Source organism: Arvicanthis niloticus, chromosome 9 (genome assembly GCF_011762505.2).
Source record: "Arvicanthis niloticus isolate mArvNil1 chromosome 9, mArvNil1.pat.X, whole genome shotgun sequence".
NCBI lineage: Eukaryota > Metazoa > Chordata > Mammalia > Rodentia > Muridae > Arvicanthis > Arvicanthis niloticus.
In genome coordinates, this window is record NC_047666.1 from 11,565,334 (window position 1) to 11,586,302 (window position 20,969).

The window sequence follows — 20,969 nt, forward strand, 5'->3', positions numbered from 1 at the left end:
TAGCCTGATCAAGCTATATATGCCATTCCTGAGGTTTGTCCAAAATGGAAATACTGAGCTCAGGCCATGGATAATTTCATCAGCATTATCTGTAGCATCAAAGCTCAACAGAGCAGCATTCTTTAAATTCATAATCTCATTATGCAAAGATAACACACCCAGAGAGGTGTTAGGATTATGCCAAATATCCTACAGGTGTCTTTAAACTTTTTTCTAATTATAATGGCAATCATTGTGAATTTTAGAAGTAACACTAGTCCAATGATATGTGTCATGACACTTGGGATGGCTCCTAACTCGTGAACCCTGAACCTCCTTCAAATAATTTGAATGGGTTATAGAGCATCATTCGTTGTTCCAGATACCTATACAAATTCTGTTGTATACTCAATACATTAGTAACTTTTTTTTTGCTAGATGGTTAACAAAAATAGTTGTCTTAACTCCTTGTGTCAATGCTGTTGCAGAAACAGTGGTGCTAGTAATTAATGAAATTAAAGCTGTTATACCAGCAATTATCAAGCCTGCTACCCTCTTGTTTCTACTTAAAGCCTAACTCACTTCTTTCAGCACTTTCAAGCTTTTTTTTCAGAGAATCAAGGTTTTCTAATACTCAGGGCAGTGAGACAAAAGCTGGTTGATAGACCCCCCCTCCCCCCCCCCCCCCCCCCCCCCCGTAACAGACATGCCAGGTTTCAACACACTAACATAATTGGAAATTATACAGTCAATGCAGCTTACAATAAATGCTGTAGAAGAGACAAAACCAATTTGAGCTTGTCAATTAAAAGAGCCTTAAAACATGCACTAACCCTGTTTAAAATCCAGATCCTGTTCCAACATTATCTCTTCCTATCCTAACATCATAGCAAGCTACAACTAGCTTCCAAATATGTTCCTGACAAAGTCCATATCCAGTCTTCCAAAAGTAGACTGTTATTTTCATATTGGATTGATTTCTAGACCAGCACATGATTGAGGTAGGGACACAGTCTTGCTGAATCTCCGTACTTCCCAGTGCTAGCCCTTGAGCAGCGAGCAGTGTTCATTATGTTCTGGTTTTTATAAGATGGTGTGTGCTGAAGTGTGTTTTGAGACTAGTGAGATTCTGTTGTTAAGAACTACTAACACTAAGAGCAAGTTGACTGTCTTTAAACTGAAATCATGTTTTAAGAATGGTATTCAGAGGCTGGAGAGATGGCTCAGCCATTAAAAGCTAGACTCAAAACCAAACATATAAGAATGGTATTCAAGCCTGGTGGTCCATACTTTTAATCTCACGGGGGGGGGAGGGGGGGGAGCAGTTTGAGACCAGCCTGGTCTACAGAGCATGTTCCAGGACAGCCAGGGCTACACAGAGAAACTATGTTTCAAAAGCAAAAAATAAAAAATAAAAAAGGCATTTACATGATTAGTGTTGCCCTCATTAAACATGTTTATTTGTGCTCTTCTAGAATCTTCCTTATTTTTAAATTTGATGTGAAAGATGATCAGCAAATTGAGATCATAAACCACTTATATCTAAGGTCATTTTAGTGTGTTGTGTGATTCAGAGCATGTGTGTATTTGTAAACAGAAATCCACACATAAAATTGGGTGAGCTGCGTGTCATGGCCAAGTGGAGTACACACAGCTGTACTAACAAGTCCTGCCAGCCATAAGCAAGCACTCAGGGTCACCCTCAGCTGCATAGCAGGTTTAAGGTTAGCCAAAATATCCATGGGCCAGTGGGGTGGCTCAGCGGGTAAAGCTGCTAATATCCACGTCTGACAACATGAGTTCAAACCCAGGGTTCACATGATGAAAAAACAGACTCCCAAATGTTGTCTCTGACCTGCACCCTCTGGCTGGAACCCACCTACCTCCACGCACAAATAAATCAATTAATTAATTAATGTAAACAAATTTTACATTTTGTGTGTATAAATATATCCAGAAGCCAGAAGAGGGTGTTATGTCTCCTGGAGCTGGAGTTACAAGAGGTTGTGAGTCACTCTGTGTTGGTGCTAGGATCTGAACTCAGATCCTCTGAAAGAACAAGAAGTTCTTTTAGTTGCTGAGGTATCTCTCCAGGCCCCCAAAAATTTTTAAAAAGAGGGGGGGGGGGCACTGCTATATATTATCAAGTTTTAAATTTTCCACTTTATAAGAAAAAGAAAATCTAAAGGCATTGATCACTTATGATAATGATAGCTTAATATATAGTAATGACATTGTTCTTAATATTATATTCTTGATGTTCCTTATAGTAATCCTCCTGGTGTTGGTAAGTCAATCCCATTATATAAAATGTTGAAAATTGAAACTCAGCAGTGAGCCGGGCGGTGGTGGCGCACGCCTTTAATCCCAGCACTTGGGAGGCAGAGACAGGCGGATTTCTGAGTTCGAGGCCAGCCTGGTCTACAGAGTGAGTTCCAGGATAGCCAGGGCTACACAGAGAAACCCTGTCTCGAAAAACCAAAAAAAAAAAAAAAAAAAAGAAACTCAGCAGTGATTTACTTGAAGCATAATAAAGACTTACCTGGATGTATTGAGTGTATCTGTCCTGGAGCCTTTTCTGTGGTTTCTGGAATAGTCTTACAAGGTATCCCAGGATAGCCTTGTATTCATAGTCTTCTGCCTCAGCCTTCTGAGTGTTGGAATTACAGGCATGTACCATCACACCCAACCATATATCTGTATTTATAACATCAGAGATTAAAATAAACTGTGCAGGTAGATGGGTCTCTATGAGTTCGAGGCCAGCCTAGTCTACAAAATGAGTTTTAGGCAAGCCAGAGCTATACAGTAAGACTCCGTATGGAAGCAGAACAAGAGAAAGGAGGAAGGGTGGGGGGAGGGAGAGAGACTTTCCAAAAGCCTTACTAGTTAATAATAAACCCAATACATGATAGCACAACATGCTATCAATATGAAAGAGGCACTCATTTTACATATTTGCAAATTTCTCTCAATCTCCTCTTCCCCTCCCCCCTTTCTCTCTTTCCATTTTTTTCAAGGCAAGGTTTCTCTGTGTACCTCTGACTGGCCTTGAACTCATAAAGATCTCTCTGCCTCTGCCTCCCAAGTGCCAGGATTAAAAGAGTGCACACTACCACTGCCTGGTGACAACTAGATTTTTATAGCTGCTTCTTTATTAAATATATTGTTGCATTGTTGCAAGGTATGATAGCAAATGCCCATAGTCCCTGCATGGGGAGATAGAGGCCAGCCTTGGCTACATCATGACTTCAAGGCCAGTGTGAAATATATGAGAGAGACCTGTCTCAAAAAGAACAAACAAATATTATATTGTACTTTTGTTTCAATTATATGAAGAAAATTCAATCACATACATTGGTGGTTTGGAGAAAGGAGGAATATTTTAGTGGCCTTTTGCTTTGTCTTGATACTGCCCCAAAACAAGTATCTGAAAGAGTCTGAATCCAAAGCAATTAACATTTTAAAGAATACTTTTTATTTATTATTGTGTTTTTATTTTGTTTTCTTTGTGTCAGGGTCTCACCATGTGGCCCTAGTTCCCTTGGAACTTGCTGTATAGACCTGCAGGCCTCAGACTCAGAGATCTGCTTGCCTTTTGCCTCTGGAGTGCTAGATTTAAAGGCATGCACCACTCTGATCTTACGTGTGTGTGTGTGTGTGTGTGTGTGTGTGTGTGTCCGTGTCCGTGTGTGTCCCTCGGACCTGGAATCTGAGGTGGTTGTGAGTTGTCCAGAATAGGTGATAGGAACTAAACCCAGTCCTCTGAAAGAACAGCAAGTGTTCTTAACTGCCGAGCCATCTCACCAGCTCTGGTTGTGAAAATGTTATACCCTATTATAGTAACACCCACCAGCTCATCTTGCCTTTTAAAAAAAAATCCATGTTTTTCTGACTTTCATAGGAATTAAAAACTCATTACGTTATTAATACATAGTACATTGGAAGAAATTCAGTTGTCACTACCATCACTGATCTAATTAGAAACTGCTGGGTTGGGTTGGGGTTTGGGTGTTGGGAATTGAGGGTTTCCTGTACCCTAAGCTAGGTTACTACTGTGCTACCTACCCAGCCTTTAAACATCCTTCTCAGTACTAGAAAACTGCAGGTTTGCTCCTGCAGACACAGCCTACCTAGTTTTCTAATTTTCACTTGAAATCTCAAGTTATACCATGAATGCTGCCGGCTGATTTCTTTGCCGTGAAAAGCCAACTTTGTTCTTACTGAGGAAATGTCCAGCGTTTCGAGTCCGATGTCTCTCGTCGGTTTCAGTAGATGAACAGAGTGAAGCTGCTAAACAGAGTAGACAATTCAGTCTGCACAAGTGCTGCTCCTGAGACTCGCTTCAGATGTGCGCAAGTGCTCAACACATGTCCTGATTGGTCACAAGAGCAAGAAGAAGATAGTACTGAGGGTCAAGACCATGGTTTTGCTTCAAATATTTTTGGTTTTGTCTGTTTCTCTCTCTCTCTCTCTCTCTCTCTCTCTCTCTCTCTCTCTCTCTCTCTCTCTCTCTCTCTCTCTGTGTGTGTGTGTGTGTGTGTGTGTGTCCTTCCTGCCTTCCCTCTCCATCTCTCCTTATTCTCTTCTTTCTTCCCCGCCCTTCCTTGTTCAGCAGAGTCTTGCTGTGAAGCCCAGCCTCTCCTAGAACTTACAGTCCTCCTGCTTCAGCCTCCTGAGTGTTAGGGTTACAAGTATTTGCCACGGGCTGGAGAGATGGCTCAGTGGTTAAGAGCACTGACTGCTCTTCCAGAGGTCCTGAGTTCAATTCCCAGCAACCACATGGTGGCTCACAACCATCTGTAACGGGGATCTGATGCCCTCTTCTGGTGTGTCTGAAGACAGTGGTAGTGTACTCACATACATGAAATAAATAAATAAAAATCTTTAAAAAAAAAAAAAAAAAAACAAGTATTTGCCACAGTGCCTGACTAGCACTTTAGTGCTAAGGATTAAATGTGAGGTCTTATACATGCTAGACATGTGCTCTACCACTGGGCTTCATCCCAAGGCCCATCAGGAACTGCTTCTTCTTGTTTGTTTGTTTGTTTGTTTTTGAAACAGGGTCTTATGTATTCAGGGCAGACCCTGAACTCAGAAATACCCACCTGCCTCTGACAATAACATATATGAGGCCAGACACAGTAGTGCATGCCTGTAATCTCTGAGTTCCAATGGTTTCTAGACCAGCCTGTCTCAGAAGACACAAAGGCAGACACATGGTAGCCAGACCCCTGCACTTGGGGCAGAGGTTGGGGGAAGTAAATCTAAGAGTTCAAGATCGTTGTTGCCTACATCCAGGTGACTTACAGACAAGCTTGGATTACATGAAATCCAAACGAACAGATAAAACCAAATAAGCTTGCATAAAGCCGGCACGGTAAATGTGTTTGCTGCATAAGTAATGAGGGCTTGCATTGGGATTCCCTGGCACCCAGGTAAAAGCTGGTGTAATGATTCATCCCTAAAATCCCAGAGCTGAGGAAGTGTAGACTGGAGGATGTCAAGACTTTTTGGTCAGCTACTCTTGCTTGATCAGAGAACTGTCTCAAACAGGAGTCCAGAGTGATTGAAGAAGATACTCAACGTTGACCTCTGACCTCCACATGCACACATGTGTATACTCCCTCCCATCCCCCAAGCACACATATGCACATAGCCCATATGTACAAACACTATATTTTTCTTAAAAGTACAAACTCATTACACGTCACAGTATGTAGGTTCAGATCTCCTTGCACCCTGGCTTGTTCTGATGCCATGAACTTTTTCTGATCTGAAGGAGACTATAAACCAGTGTGTTGTGTTGCTTTGTTTGTGGTTTGACAATGTCAATGAAAATTCCTGGTGCACAAGAGAGAGTGACGGTTCCATGAGGAACAGATAGTTTGTATTATATTTAGAATTGCATGTGGCAGGAAGGCTCAGGTGCCTTGGGACACATCTCATTTGCCACTCTTTCCTGTTGACAGGGCACCCACAAAACTTCCTCAAAAGAATGTTGATACGAAACCAACCTACAACTGTGCCTCTGAGCGTGTGTTGGGATAATTAGGGGACCAGGTTCACTCTGGAGCTTCAATAGCTTATGCTCCCTAGGAAATAAACCACTATTTCTGGACAACCGATAGCTAAGACTTGTGTTGTAAGTTTTCAGAAAGACCTCCTAAAGTGAAATCTGATTTGCTTTTTCTTTGGTAATTTAAATACGGTTCCAGCCTTGAATAGGTGTGAAGATTTGGCTATGGTTCCTCACTGATTGTCTTAAATTTTTACTTTAATAAACAATAGTTCATTCTGCAGTACGTTTTTTTTCTTTGGAAGTCCCTGGGCAGCCTTTGGATCACACTTACATCTGAATAGAATAAAGCTGTCATGGTAGCTTATTGGGTAAAGGCACTTGCTGCCAAGCCTGAGAAACTTAATTTGATCCAAACCAATATGGTGAAAGGAGAGAACCTCAAATTGTGCTCTGACCTCCACTACCCTCATGTCATGGCACGTGCCTGTGTGCTCTCTCACACTTGTGCACTCTCTCTCTCTTAATAAATAAATAAATAAATAAATAAATAAATGTAATTAAAAAACAAAATCTTGGTTGATGGGCTGAACATGGTTGCACACTTTTCAATCCCAGCACTCAAGAAACAGAGGCAAACAAGAAATTTGTGGGTTCAAAGCTAACCTGGTCTACGTAGTGATATTTAGGCAAGCCAGGGCTACATAGTAAGACCCTGTCTCCATCAGTCAGTCAATAATAAATCAAATACATAAGTTTCAATAGACTAAATTTTTTTATACTTTATTTCTCCGTGTCTTGGGGCTTATTTATTTATTTATTTATTTATTTGCATGTAGGCCATCCTTACTTTTACTCTGCAGCTAACTTGTACTTAGATGGCTGCTTTTATCTTGGACTTTAAACACAGCATGCTGTTTTCTGGTTTTGCACTATGCCTGCCCCCTTTTTCCTCCTAAAAAGAGCAAACAAGTCTATTGTTAGTCTATACTTACTTCAACTTAGAGTTTGATTTTATTTTAGGCATGGTTATCCCCAGGAGACAAGCATTTCTGTTTCAAACAGGTGCACACACAGACAGGTGCATAAACAGCAGACAGCAATGAAATGCTGCTGTTGGCAGAGAGAAGTGTTTCCCAGCCTGCCTTCCCCCTGATGGGCACAGGGGCTTCCTGCCTCAGCCATACAGAACCAGGATTACAGGCATGCACCACCACACTGGTCTACTGAAACCCCTCTGAACAGAAGAACCTAGAGCTGGGCATGGTGGCACATCCTAGCTCTTGAGAAGCTGAGACAATTGGATGATTAGTTTGAAGCCAGCCTAGGCTGCATGAATGAGATCTTATATCACAAACACAGGAAAGCAAGTGTGTGTGTACACACACATGTATAGTGTGCCATTCATAGTTACTAATTCTGATTTGTTCACAAACAGTACATTCCTAGAAACTGAATGTTACTGTATTAGAACTCATGTGGGTATGGATGGGGCATGTCTGTAATCTCAGAATTTGGTTCAAGCTCATCATGGACTCCACAGTGAGACCCTGCCTTAACCCCAGCCCTTCTCTCCTCACAAAAAGAAAGCAAGCTGCAATCTCTCTTTTCTGTATGATGCTGGAAACTGAACTTAGGCTTGTGCTGGCTTTTTGTCAACTTGATGAAAACCTAGATGTCTGAGAAGAGGGAACCACAATGGAGAGAATGCCTCTATATGATTGGTCTGTGGGCAGACATGTGAATCATTTTCCTAGTGATTGATGTGGGAGGACTCTGTCCATTGGGGTGGTGCTGCCTCTAGGCAGTGGTCCTAGCATACATAATAAAAGCAGGCTGAGCAAGCCAGTAAACAGCATTCTCCTGTCCTCGGCTTCGGTCTCGCCTCCATGTTTCATCAGTGATGGAGTATGACTTGAAATAAACTTATCCAGATTGCTTTTGATGATGGTGATTCATTACAGCAAGGGAAAAGTACCTAAGACAGACTCTATGAACTCTAGGGAAGGGCTATACTACTGTGTCCTTTGCAATCTCTGAAATGTTATCTAATTCAGGGCTAAAAAGAAACCTCACTAGTTAAGAACACTGCCTGCTCTTGCAGAGGGACCCAGGTTTGGTTCCGAGCATCCACATAGAAGCTCACAGTCATCTGTAACTCTAGTTCCAGGGTATCTGTCACCCTCTTCTGGCTTCCATGGGCACCAGGCACACATGTACATATGCATACATGGAAATACTCATACACATAAAAGTTAAAAAATCTTTAAACATTGTTTAATTTATACTAAACATTGACCAAGTCATTGAAATTGATTGTGTATGTGTGTGGATGAGACACAGAGATAGAGAAAGACAGAGACAGTCTGGGTGGCGGGGGGGAAGGGGGAGTCTCAGCCTGGAACACAAGTATTCTTGGCTCCACCTCTTTCTTCACCCTCCTTCCCAAATGCCAGGGTTACAGACATTCACCAGTGTGCCTGGCCCACATTCATTCATTCATTCATTCATTTATTCATTTATTTATTTATTGGTTTTTTCAAGACGTGATTTCTGAAATGCGCCACCACTGCCCGGTCCCACTTTTCTTTTGATTTCAACATTAAAAGGTGTTTTTTGAATCAGCTAAGTCATGTAAAGTCTGTTTTAAAGAGTAACTGTCAAATTTGCAACAAGCCAATATCTAAATGATTGCTTAATTGCTTTTCATTACAGAAATGAAACAGTATTTCGATTTAATTTTTATTAATCCCTTAGTGTGGCCAAAAGCAATTCTGTGAACTAAACTAATTTATTCTAGCACGCGTGCTGCCTAATGAGAAATTGAGGTCACTCCTCTCTCTTGTTTGGGAAATAGGGTTCTCCCTGTGCATTGTTTTCCTTTTATCAGTGTTGACTAGTTGGGATGAAGACAGAGATGGCTTTTAGAACCAGTGTTCTTTCATCATGAGTGAGAATGCTCTGTTTAAGCAGATATTGTAGTCATTTTCCTTGAGACATTTTTTAGGATGACTAAACTAGGAAAGTATATTTTTGTCCTTGAGATTAATTCAGAATTTTGACAATAATAAACACCAAATCATTTCTAGTGTTTTATTGTATACATTTTTATTTTAAAGTGTGTGTGTGTGTGTGTTGCAGAATAGTCGACTGATTATATCTGCCTAGACAGAGTAATCAGCCCTTAATAATTCTGCATCACTAAGGTCTATCAGATGATCCTGGGCCAGAAGGCTGAAGATTTGATGCTCCAACGTTTTGTAGTAGAGGGAGTGTCTAGGTGTTCAGAGGTCTCTATAAATTGGCTAAGGTTTAGAAGCTATGCTTTGTGCTTCCCACAATTATAGTTAACTCAGTCATTCTAGATTTCTGACGGGGTTGAAAACTTATAGTCTCATAGCCAATCCTGGCTATTTACCTTGAGAGAAAAAGTTTGAGTGGATGGTTTTCAGCTGTCAATCATTCTAAAGCCAAGGAAAAAGCCAGGTTCAGAACTAAGTGTTTTAGTTAGGAGAGATGACAGAGGTTCTGGTTAGTCAACAAAATGATGGACTGGGTATTAGGACTATCTTGTACCTCACTGGTACAAATTGGCATAATTATGCTCTAATTGTATTTTGAGAGAAAAGTTTTATTTTAACAGGAAGGGTGATATGTAGGAGGAGCTAAGGTGGGAGGAGTACTGAGAGGAAGAGAAGGAGTAAGGAGAGGAGGAGAAGACAGAGAGGAGAAGCTAGGTGATAAGAGAGAGAAAGAGAGAGAAAGAGGGGGGAGACAGGGAGGCAGATGTTCACGTGTCTCCACCAGTCAAAGATAGTTGATATATCTAGGTTGGGTAGTGGATTACACCTCTGATTGAGCATTACCAAACTTATAAAGCCTTTGATTAACATTTTTAAAAAAGTGTATAGGGAGGCAGAGGCAGGCGGATTTCTGAGTTCGAGGCCAGCCTGGTCTACAGAGTGAGTTCCAGGACAGCCAGAACTACACAGAGGAAACCCTGTCTCGAAAAACAAAACAAAACAAAAAAGTGTATAAATGCAAAAAGGAAAAGGGGGCATGGGATAGGGGTTTTCTGGGGGGGAGGGGGGAATGGGGAAAGAGGATGACATCTGAAGTGTAAATAAAATATCCAATAAAAAATGAAAAAAAAAGTGTGTGTGTGCATGGCGTGTGTGATGTGGGGCGGGGGGAGGTTTCACTTGCCACAGCACTCGTGTGGAGGTCAGGGACAGCTCTGTGTGGTCAGTTCTCTCCTTTCACCTTATGTGGGCTCCAGGATTGAACTCTGGGTGTCCAGCAGGCAGGGCATTTGCTCTTGCCCACTGAGCTGTCCCTGGGCGCCTTCTCTTCATTTTCTTTTGAGCATGTCACTTTGGGTGTGTCCAATTAACTAGATATGTCAGAAGCTCTCCAGCCCCTCCTGCAGGAACAGCCCGTTAGCCGTGGAGCCCCTCCTCATCTCTGACGCACTGCCCTCTGGGATTCCTTAGCAACCTTATTTGTACTTTGTAATTTTATCGTTTAAGGGGAAATACAGACTGTTTCCATAATGCAGCAATGTTGGGGCTTCTTTTTATTAATTCACAAATAATAAAGTAGTGCAGGCACTTGTTCATCTGCTAGTGGAGTAGGTGGTTCATTTTGGTGAAGAATTACCATTTTTGGTTGAGGATGTAGCTCATTTGGTGGAGTGCACAATTCCCTAGGTTCAGTCACCACGCCCACATAAATCAGGCCGGTAAACCCCGCAGTGTTGAAGGAGGAGGCAGGAGGATCAAAGTTTAGCATCATTTTGTACACATAAAGGATTCAAGGTTAGCCTGGGCTACATGAGACACTCTCAAATGTTTAAAAAGTTATCATTTTGTATCCTGCACATAGTACATCATCTTTAAAAAACTGAAATATTAAAAATATATTGTCTTGGTTCTAGAGAGGTGTGACGCAGCAGGCTTCTCTTCCGAAGAACCTGGATCTGAGTCCCAGAGCTGACATCTTAGCCGCCTGTAGCTCAGTGAAGTGTAGAACTTTGTTGCAGTGGGTCCGGCAGAGCCTAAGGGCTCCCTGCACTCCCTTCTTCTCGACACTCCATACACTCCAGGCCCATGAGTAGTTCCCAGACATCAAGACCCCTCTCCTTACAGGGCGCTGAGGAAGGATTTGACTGCTCCGACCTTGTATTTCCAGAGGGGAGATCTGAGGAGTCAAGAACTTGGTCACCTTGAGAGCAGACCAAGAAGACAGCTGAAGACAAGACTTTTAAATCCAATTTCTAAATTTGAGACAGGATTAGGCAGAAAAAACAGTGTTTCAGAGATGGGCTGGTTTTATGTTTTTGTTTTTGGAGATATATATAGATATCTATATATATAAAATCTTTCAATGCCTTTAATTACTGCTTGGTGTTAATACATACTACTTTTGTTTTTTACTTTATTTTTATTTATTTTTTGAAACAGGGTCTCATGTATCCCAGGCTAGCCTTGAACTCCCTGTGCTGTTGAGGATGACCTAAACCCCTGACCCTCGGCCTCTGCCTCCTGACTGTGGTATTACAGGCATGCACTACCATACCAGTTTTCTGCTGTCCTGGGAATGGAACCTATGCTAGGCAAGCATCCTGACCAACTGAGTTACATCCACAACCCCTGCTTTAAATAGTTTAAGTGATAAATGTTTCACAATTAGAGATACCTGGCATATGTGGCAAATGTGTCTCTTGTAGACATTGCCCTTGATTCATTAGAGTCTCTTTAGAATTCTTACAGCAAAGAGAATGTCACAATCCTTTCCATTTTGCTGATAGAGGGATTGGGGGAGCTTAAAGAGGTGGAGGAGAGATGTACAAGCCTGTTTGTTAACTAGCAGAAGGGGTGAACTTTTAAACATAGTTATGGATGGGCTGGCAGGATGGCTCAGGAGGTAAAGACACCGCCACCAAGACTGACGCCTGAGCTCAGTTCCTGGAACCCACAGGGTGGAGAACTGGGTCCTGAAGGTTGTCTTCTAACCTCATGCATGTATACATCCCCACTACACTGAACATTGCTTTTTTGGATGGATGGATGGATGGATGGATGGATGGATGGATGAATGAAATAGTTGTGGAGTAATGAAAATCGGCAGAAATAATCAATGTAAGAAAGACACATCTCCCAGCAAGCGTGTAATGGTGTGAGAGACTTAAGGAGTGGGGCCGGGTGAGGTGCAGAGTGGTTGTTATGAGTCTTGGCTTCAGATGCAGCAAGCGGCGTGGCTAGTAAAGCAGCTATTGTGGGCAGGCAGTGTCCACTTCGTGCCTCTGATGAGTACTGTCCACCTATTTTTGCCCCTCCCTAGGATTAGTGAGTTTCAGTCTTGTTACCTGGTGTCTGTTGTTGCTGTGCTGTGCTACAGATGCCTTGCAGTGACGGAGGAGGGCAGGGGAGTGTTCCCCTGTAGTTAGAGCTCCAGGGTAACTTGTATTGTTCTCTCTGTCACTGATGTGATGGTCTTCATCCTTGCCCCACTTTCTCTTCACTTCCCACATCATTTCTTTCTCACCCATGCTACAGCTGGAACTTAAGTCTCTAACTCTTCTGGTTGGCGTATTCCCTCCCAGGTTACAGAGCAGACTGGCATCTCTAGGTCACGGGAGCCACTTTCAACTTTCAGTCACATTGTGTGAATTATTACTGGATGCAACTTTGGGGGTTTAATGATGGTTAATGTCTGAGTCAGTTATTGACAAAACAGTGTATACACATCTGGCTTTCAAAGCAAACTGAGAAGAAAAATTTTTAGAAAAAAAAGTCTAATAAGTACAGAAGAAGCAAATACAGATTAGAAACCATTATTTTATTCTGTTTAGGTGAATAATAGGATCATCAATCAATACTATAGTGAAAAATTAATGGGGAACTTTTAAGTGGAAAAATTGAGCTGACTCCCTACTGTTTAGTAGCCACATTATTAAAAGTGGGATAGACAAATAATATGCACCTTATAATATGACATAGCACAGGACTTACCGAGCCTTTTATGTAGAGGTTCAGATGGTAAATACCTTAGACATTGAGGGACACATGGACTCTGTTGCTATTATAACAGTGGTTGTAATTATAGTGAGCTCTGCAGTTGGGGCTCAGAAGTGCCCATGGATATATGCAAATGATAGAATGAGTGAATGCATTATAAGACTTTTCTTAATGAAACTGACTGGGCAAGATTTCACCTATGAAGTTCACAGTCTCCTAACATAATAGGAAATAGTACCAGTTTTGAAGCACACATTCTGGGATGTGCATGCGTTAAAAGACGTTGTTAAGGAATGTGTGAAGTCCTGGATGTGACCCTTCTATAGGACACTGAATCCTTTCTCCAGAAAGGGGGTGATTCTCTCTAGAGAGATGGCTCAGTGTCTGCTCTTGCAGAGGACCCAAGTTCAATTCCCAGCACTCACATGGTGGCTCACAGCTGTGTATAACTCCAGTTCCAGGGGTTCTGCTACCCTCTTCCAGCCTCCTTGGCCACCAGGCATACAGGTGTACACTGACATATGCTCAGGTAAAGTGACCATACATGTAAAGTAAAATGATAAATATATAAAATTTAATTTAAGAAAAGGGGACTGAGCCAGGCAGTGGTGATGCACACCTTCAGTCCCAGCACTTGGGAGGCAGAGGCAGGCGGATTTCTAAGTTTGAGGCCAGCCTGGTCTACAGAGTGAGTTCCAGGACAGCCAGGGCTACACAGAACAACCCTGTCCCAAGAAAAACAAAACAAAACAAACAGAAAAGGGGACTGAGAGAAGCCTCTACTGTGATGTGAGGAATCAGAATGTATGTATATGGAATTCCTCATTATAAAGTTAATCTTTGGGACAGTGTGAAAAATGTGATTTCTTAAGTTTTTATGAACCATCTGGCCAATTATCAGTAGTTATTGGAAATCAATACATGAGGGTTGCTGCACTGGCCTCATTACATTTCATATGTTCAGAATATTTCACGGTAAGTTAAAGTTGAATACATAGGCACACAGAGAGTGAAGAAGACTGCCAGGACTGCACAGAGAAACCCTGTCTCTGGGGGATGTAGGAAGGAAGAAGTGGATGGAAAACAGTTCCATGCAGCTAGAGGATCTTTTTTTTTTCTGATAGTGTTTGTTCATTTTAATGTTTTTTTTTTTCTCTTCTTCAATTGAAGTTTCTTTTTCCTGTGAAAATCAGAGTTCTTATTTCCACTTTAGTCTTTCAGACGGTTCCAATTACATGTGTACATGTGTGCTACGTAGAGTTCTATTCAGGCACAGAAGTCATATTACTTTACTCAGCTGTTAATTCTTTGTAATCGCACAGAAAGGGACTCTAGATCTTTGGAACTGAGTTTGCTAGCCAATGTGACAGATTCTTTGTTTTAAAATTATGAACAAGGGGAAAACAAATAGGGGAGATAAATTCAAAACAGCAAGAATTTATACTTCGCTAAATGACCAGAGGGAAACTCAGGTCCCATAATTAGCTTGAAATGCGAGCAGCGGATCAGAACAAATAGCTGCTCCCAGGGACAGATGGGTGGAATATGGTTATGCATCACGAGTCACCACAACCTACATTTTTTTTTTCTATCAAGAGATTCAAAGCTGACTATCGGAGTGACTCATTCCTTTGCTTAGAGGATGAGGTAATGCTATTGTGAGGGGTGATGTCATCTCTACCTGAACTGCATGCATATAGATCACTGCTCAGGCTCTCCAGGAAAAGCACCATCTGCTTTGATATCCACAGCCTGAAAGGCTTTGCAGAGATTGGTGCAAAGGTCACCAGCCTCGAGTATGACTCATAGGCAGCCAATCAGCACAGAGCAGCTGTTGAGAAGTAAACTCCTAAAATCATAATCCAAACGTATGACAGGATGATTCGATACTGCATCACAGTTCTTATATCGTATGTTTTGCACTTACTGAAGTTACCACCACTGAAGGTTTAGCTCCTAAATATAAAGCCATTTTCAGTTGATCAGTCATCAAAAACCTTCTTGGTTGTTAAGACATTTTTTTTTTTTTTCAAATTGGAGATAAATTTTCTGTTACTTTGGAGGTGCATAGATTGCTGTTGAATTTCAGTGCACACGAGTCTGATAATGAGAACCTGCGTTCCCTACGAGCCAGCTGCTACTCTAGGGGAAAAGAGTTGCTAGTAACAGGACACATGTCACAGGCAGTGCTTGCTGCTTGTGGCAGACCCACTGATCCTCCCTTTGTTTTGGTGACTGTGCTCCCTACACCCTTTGAATTTACTGTAGTTTGAATCTGTCACTCTGTTGTGTAGAGCCTCAAATTCCTAACAGATGTTGGAAGACAGACAATAGTAAATTCTTGATTTTTCTTCATTTGTATCTTGAAATGGCATATCATTTGCATATTGTGTCTGAATCACAACACACATTTGTTGTAGTGGCAACTTCAAATCAGATATTCTACAAATACAAAGTTAATTGTGTTAAGTATAATATGCTGTTATCAAGAAATATAAGGAAGGGGGGGCTGGAGAAATGGCTCAGTAATTAAGAGCACTAAGAGGACCTGGCTTCAATTCCCAGCACCCAAATAGCAGCTCACAATTCCCTGTAACCCATGCATGTGATACATAGATATAGATGCAGGCAAAACATCAATACACATAAAATAAAGTTTAAAAGAGACAGAGATACAAGGAAACAAGTAATAAATAGAAATTTTAAACTAAGTAATATCAGGTGGCATACATTCATTGTTTTTGGAAAACCTATGAAAAATTGGATACTAGCTAGACAGTGCTGGCACATGACTGGTACTCACACTTTGGAGATGTGCAGAAGGGTTGCTTTAAGTTTGAGGCCAGCCTGAGCTACATAGTGAGTTCTAGGGTAATCTGGGTTACAATATAAAACCTGTCTCAAAACTACAACAGAAAGACCATGTAAAGATCCTATTTGTTACCAAAATTTCTGCCTAGAATTAACATTAATAATTCTTGTCTGATCTAAATTTTACTGTCATGGTTACAAAATTCTATTTTTTCTAATCCCAGTTTTCCCTTTTAAAATTTTTTTATTGGTACTTTTTTTTTTTTTTTTTAATCAGCCTGAACTTCGGAATTTCTCTCTTTTCTTACTAGTGCTTCCTTTGTCTTGCACCATACCTCCATATTTGTCTTTTGTCATAATAAAATGGTAATGGCTCATCTTGTGTCTACTCCACCTCAGTTCTGGTCTCAAATTTCATTTTGGTAGAAAATTAAAATCTAGATTTTTAGTGTTGGGTTAATTAACAGTCACCGGATACAAACAAATTATAAACATTTCTGTATTTGGTAAATATTTCTATAATTTTGAGATTCTAACAATTTGAAAACATAATAGCGTCTCAGCTTCAGTTGCCACAGAAAGTGAATCAGAGAGCTGAGAATGATATAGTTCAGTGGTAGAGCACTCAACTAATACTGTGCATTATTTCACTGTCAGTATATGAATTCACTCACCAGGGCCTGAGGCCCTAGGTTCCATTCCTATTCTAGGAAAATTAGATACAGACGGGCTAGAAAAATGGCTCAGTGGTTAAGAGCACTGGCTGCCCTTGCAAAGGACCTGGGTTCACTTCCCATCACCTGCATGGCAGCTCACAACCATTTAACACCTGCTCCAAGGGCTCCAACGCCCTCTTCTGGCCTCCACAGGAGCTGCATACACATAGTACGCATAGACAAATACAGGCAAAATGCATAAAAATAAAAAATAAATAAATCTTAAGAAAATAGATAGAGATATAAAAGTAGAGAGGCTGGGGAGTAGAGCATTAGCTCCTCGTCTGGGCGCCCGAGACCTTTGGTTCCCTTCTTAACGTACACTCCCAGGATTGTCTTAGATTGTGAAACGGATAAGTGATACCAGGCTGAAGACCGGTAGGATTTTAGTGGGCGGTTGTATAAGGTGTTCCAGGGAGAAGAAACACATTGCCAGTGAAATAAGGAGTGGTACCAGGAATGGTGTTATGTGGTCATATAACCATGCCAGGTTGCTGCCCACGCAGGGTAAAGGGATGAACACGTGACAGAACGGTTGTTGTAGGTCACACTTACAGGACTCTGGATGACCTCCACAGGATTTTAAGTCCTTCGGATTTGGGGTCTTTGGTAAGAAGCTAATAACGAGACATTGAAGATTTTTTCAATAGTCGTAACAAGCTTAACTGGCCCAGAGGGATTAATCTAAGAGATACATCAGCTTAAACTGGGGGAATTTGCAATTGAGATCTGTGAGGAGGTTCTGATAAGAGCTCAGGTCAGACATAATAAGGATCTGAACTAGAATATGAATGGAGTTAGGACAGTGGTCTTTACCTGTCTTCCAGACCCCGAGTTGAAGGCAGAGGTCAGGAAGCCATTAGAGAATGTGTGTTGAATCCCAGTTTAGAGCTGCTTAAAGAAAGCCTTCTGCTCCAGGAACCCAAGGCATCCAGTGAGAGCTCTGTGTTAAACCTGCATGGCTGATGTTTGTTTTAAGAGTTCGTTCTGCATGCATGGTTTGTTTTGTCTTTAACTCTTTCATATTCTCTCTTCTCAAAGTTTTAAACCTTATGGATCAAGACAGAAGTTGTGTTGTTAATTAAAGTTGATGACATTTTACTTTTAATGCTAGCAGAAGGCAAATGCCATGAAGATCTATGCTGAAAATTCCTAAGACATTCTTGGCCAGGGACTTTGGGTTGTGCCCCAGTTTTCTATCTTTTGCCCATGCTGTGTAATGAGGCCCCCATTGAAACTTTCCTGTTATGACACCAGCTCTGACACTTCCTCAGTTCTTCACTGTTAACCAGTCTGTCTTCTGCTTGCTTCCCGTGCCTCTGCTGTCTCTCCTCAGTCTGTTCACTTTCTTTGTGGTGCCTCAGTTAATGACCAGGACATTTCTACCCAGAGGCCTTTGCAAGCTTGTCAACATGATGGACTGTTTCATGTTGAGAGCTTTGCCCAGGAGTTATTAACTTTCTCAGCAGGCTCTGCCATGAGTTTTCCATGGACATTTTCCACTCAGCCCACATGTTCCTCTGCCCCTTCATCTTTAATTCTGTTTTCCCCTTATGATGCTATCACTAACGTAATATATTTCATGTACTTATGATGCGTGTCTCTAGACACCAGAGTTAAGCTCCTTAGGATACTGATTTTGTTTGTCTGCTTGCCTCTCTTGAGCCATCCATCACGATTTTGTTTAGCTGGCCATTGTGGTGCATGCCTTTAGTCCCAGCGCTTGGGAAGCAGAGGCAGGCAGAACTAGGCCAGCCTGGTCTACAGAGAGTTCCAAAGTAGCCAGGGGTCCAAGGAGAACCCCTATCTTGAAAAGCCAAATGAAAAAGGTTTTGTTTAAAGAAGAAAGGATGAGAGCTGGAAAGATGGCTCAGTGGTTAAGCACACTGATTGCTCTTCCAGAGGTCCTGAGTTCAATTCCCAGCAACCACATGGTGTCTCTCAACCATCTGTAATGGCATTGATGCCCTCTTCTGGTGAATCTGAATACAGCTACAGTATACTCAATATACATTAGATAAATAAATAAATCTTTTTTTTTATTTTTATTTTTTTAGGGATTTAAAAAAAAAAAAGAAGAAAGGATGACTGCACACATAGAACACTTGGGAGGCTTAGTTGTCAGCTTTCTTAACTCACAGCAGACTTGAGAAAGTAAACAAAGAAAAGGGACAGCGGTTGAATTCATGTCCCTCACCCTGTGCTCCTTCAGTCTGAGTCTGTGATGTAACTGGCCAGAGTAGTGTAGGCCTAGAAATCCATGTTACCCATGTACTAGAAAATCATGTTCCTTGGCATACTAACAGCTATAAAAGCTACAGTGGCCTTATTTACTTATTATTTCCATTTGTTTATTTATTTATTTATTTATTTCCTCACTGGACCCCCAGGCTCTCTTTTGGCAACTTACTCATCAATATGAGACCTTCTTGACCTATAGCAGAGTTTGAGAAAAGCTGGACTGCCTTGCCAGGCCAGGGGACTATAGGCCCATAAGGTGATGGGTGGCTCTTTTCAATGACTTCTGGTTGACAGCCGTATTGATTTATATGTTGTTCAAAACCCCAGATCTTAGTTACCACTCCTCAAGGTATGAGGCTTTTAAAAATCGGCTTTTGTTTTAGGTGTTTGGGAATAAGATGATAATTCCTTCCCTGGATGGAGACCTCTTCCAGTGGGATCGAGACCGAGAGAGCATGGAGGCCGTCCCTTTCACTGTGGAGTCCCTTCTCGAGTCTTCATATAAGTTTGGAGATGATGTTGTTCTGGTTGGAGGGAAATCTCTGACTACATACGGACTCAGTGCATTTAGTGGAAAGGTGAGTGACAGTGGATTAGGGTGTGGGGAACAATCGGATAGAAGAAACAGCACATTTAGTCAGGGTCTCTCTGTGTAACTGGCTAACCTGGAGTGTGTAGACCAGGCTGGCCTCAAACTCCCCAAGACCCACCTACCTGTAGTCAGGAGGAGAGAGAATTCATAAATACAATCTACTGTGCTGGGTGGTTTTGTCATATGTTATTTTGAGATCTTCATAATATTCCTAAGGATGATGTATTTTATTCACATTTTTATAGGCGAAGAACCCTTCAAAGATTAGTAATAATCCTGCTGATAGGAGTAATTGACCTTTGTTAATCTGGTTTGGCTATGAAATTGCCCAAGGAGAGAGCTGCTGCTCACTAAACAGATAAGGAAACGGAGACCTTAACAGATTCAGAAACTCCATGGTCAGATTTGCCTCAGATCAGGCTGATGGCAAAGTCATTGATGACCTAGATTCTCCCCAGCAAGACTCCTGGGATACAGTCCAGAATCTTAGTCGCTGGATGTACAGACATTTTCTGCATAGATTTACACTATGAGAAGAAAGGCTAAGAGCAGGACTTTTTTTTTTTTTTTTTTTTTTTTTTTTGGTTTTTTTTTTTTTTTTTTTTGGTTTTTCGAGACAGGGTGTCTCTGTGTAGCCCTGGCTGTCCTGGAACTCACTCTGTAGACCAGGCTGGCCTCGAACTCAGAAATCCGCCTGCCTCTGCCTCCCAAGTGCTGGGATTAAAGGCGTGCGCCACCACTGCCCAGCAGGAGCAGGACTTCTTAATCTGTAGGTTCGGAGTTCAGTGGTCCCACTCCCAGGTGCCGGGCCTCTCCTGTAGCCTGGGGACTGAGGACTCCATGCTATCCAGGATGGCCATTGGTGCTTTTCTTTTTTCTTAAATAAACCAAGTTATCAATCTCCCTTTATGTTAGTATTCTCCTCTGTAAAACAGCAGGGCTGACCAGTCACCCGGTTCTCTGGCTGGATGCACTATTATAAGAAGTCTGGGATCCCAGTATGATTCTGCCTTTTCTTAGGATTTTAGTTGGGATCCAACTGAAGAACCTCCTTTTTTCTTAAGTCAAAAGATATTAGGGTTCAGATTTTTAAAACTGTTTACATAATGCTAGATGGAAATTGTGGGGCTGATTGCTCTTTCAGCTCATCTGCAATTTTAGTAATGACATCTCTGCAAAGATATCATTGGCTATTCATTTCTTCTTTGGAATTCCCCATGGAATTCCCCAAAATAGGGCTCAAATTATGTAAGTCCTTAAAATCATCCACTCCCTGAAGTAAATATTGTTGGAACTTTCATGGTTCTAAATAACCCATTTTCTGGTTTTATAATCTAGTGATGCTAATAACTTAGGTATTTCTTTAATTTCATTGTACTTTTTAAAAGTTGTAAGCCAGGCATGATGTTATATGCCTTTAATCCCTGCACTAGGGAAGCGGGGGCAGGCAGATCTCTGAGTTTGAGGCCAGCCTGATCTACAAAGGGAGTTTCAGGATTACACAGAGAAACCCTGTCTCAAGAGAAAACAAATTATAGAGATCTTGTGCTGGACATAGTGGCACATTTCATCCCAGCGCTGGGGAGACAGAG

At 41.6% G+C, this 20,969-nt stretch overlaps 1 protein-coding gene across 2 annotated transcripts in view; it reads left to right on the top strand.

Annotated features, from left to right (window-relative positions):
* Nucleotides 1–20,969, top strand: part of Eif2ak3 (eukaryotic translation initiation factor 2 alpha kinase 3) — a 63,130-nt gene that overhangs the window by 15,220 nt on the left and 26,941 nt on the right. For both annotated transcript variants that reach the window (XM_034511976.2, XM_034511977.2), the window contains exon 3: nt 19,169–19,363. In XM_034511976.2, the coding sequence (XP_034367867.1) occupies nt 19,169–19,363 (195 nt within the window). The remainder of the gene's footprint in view (nt 1–19,168; nt 19,364–20,969) is intronic.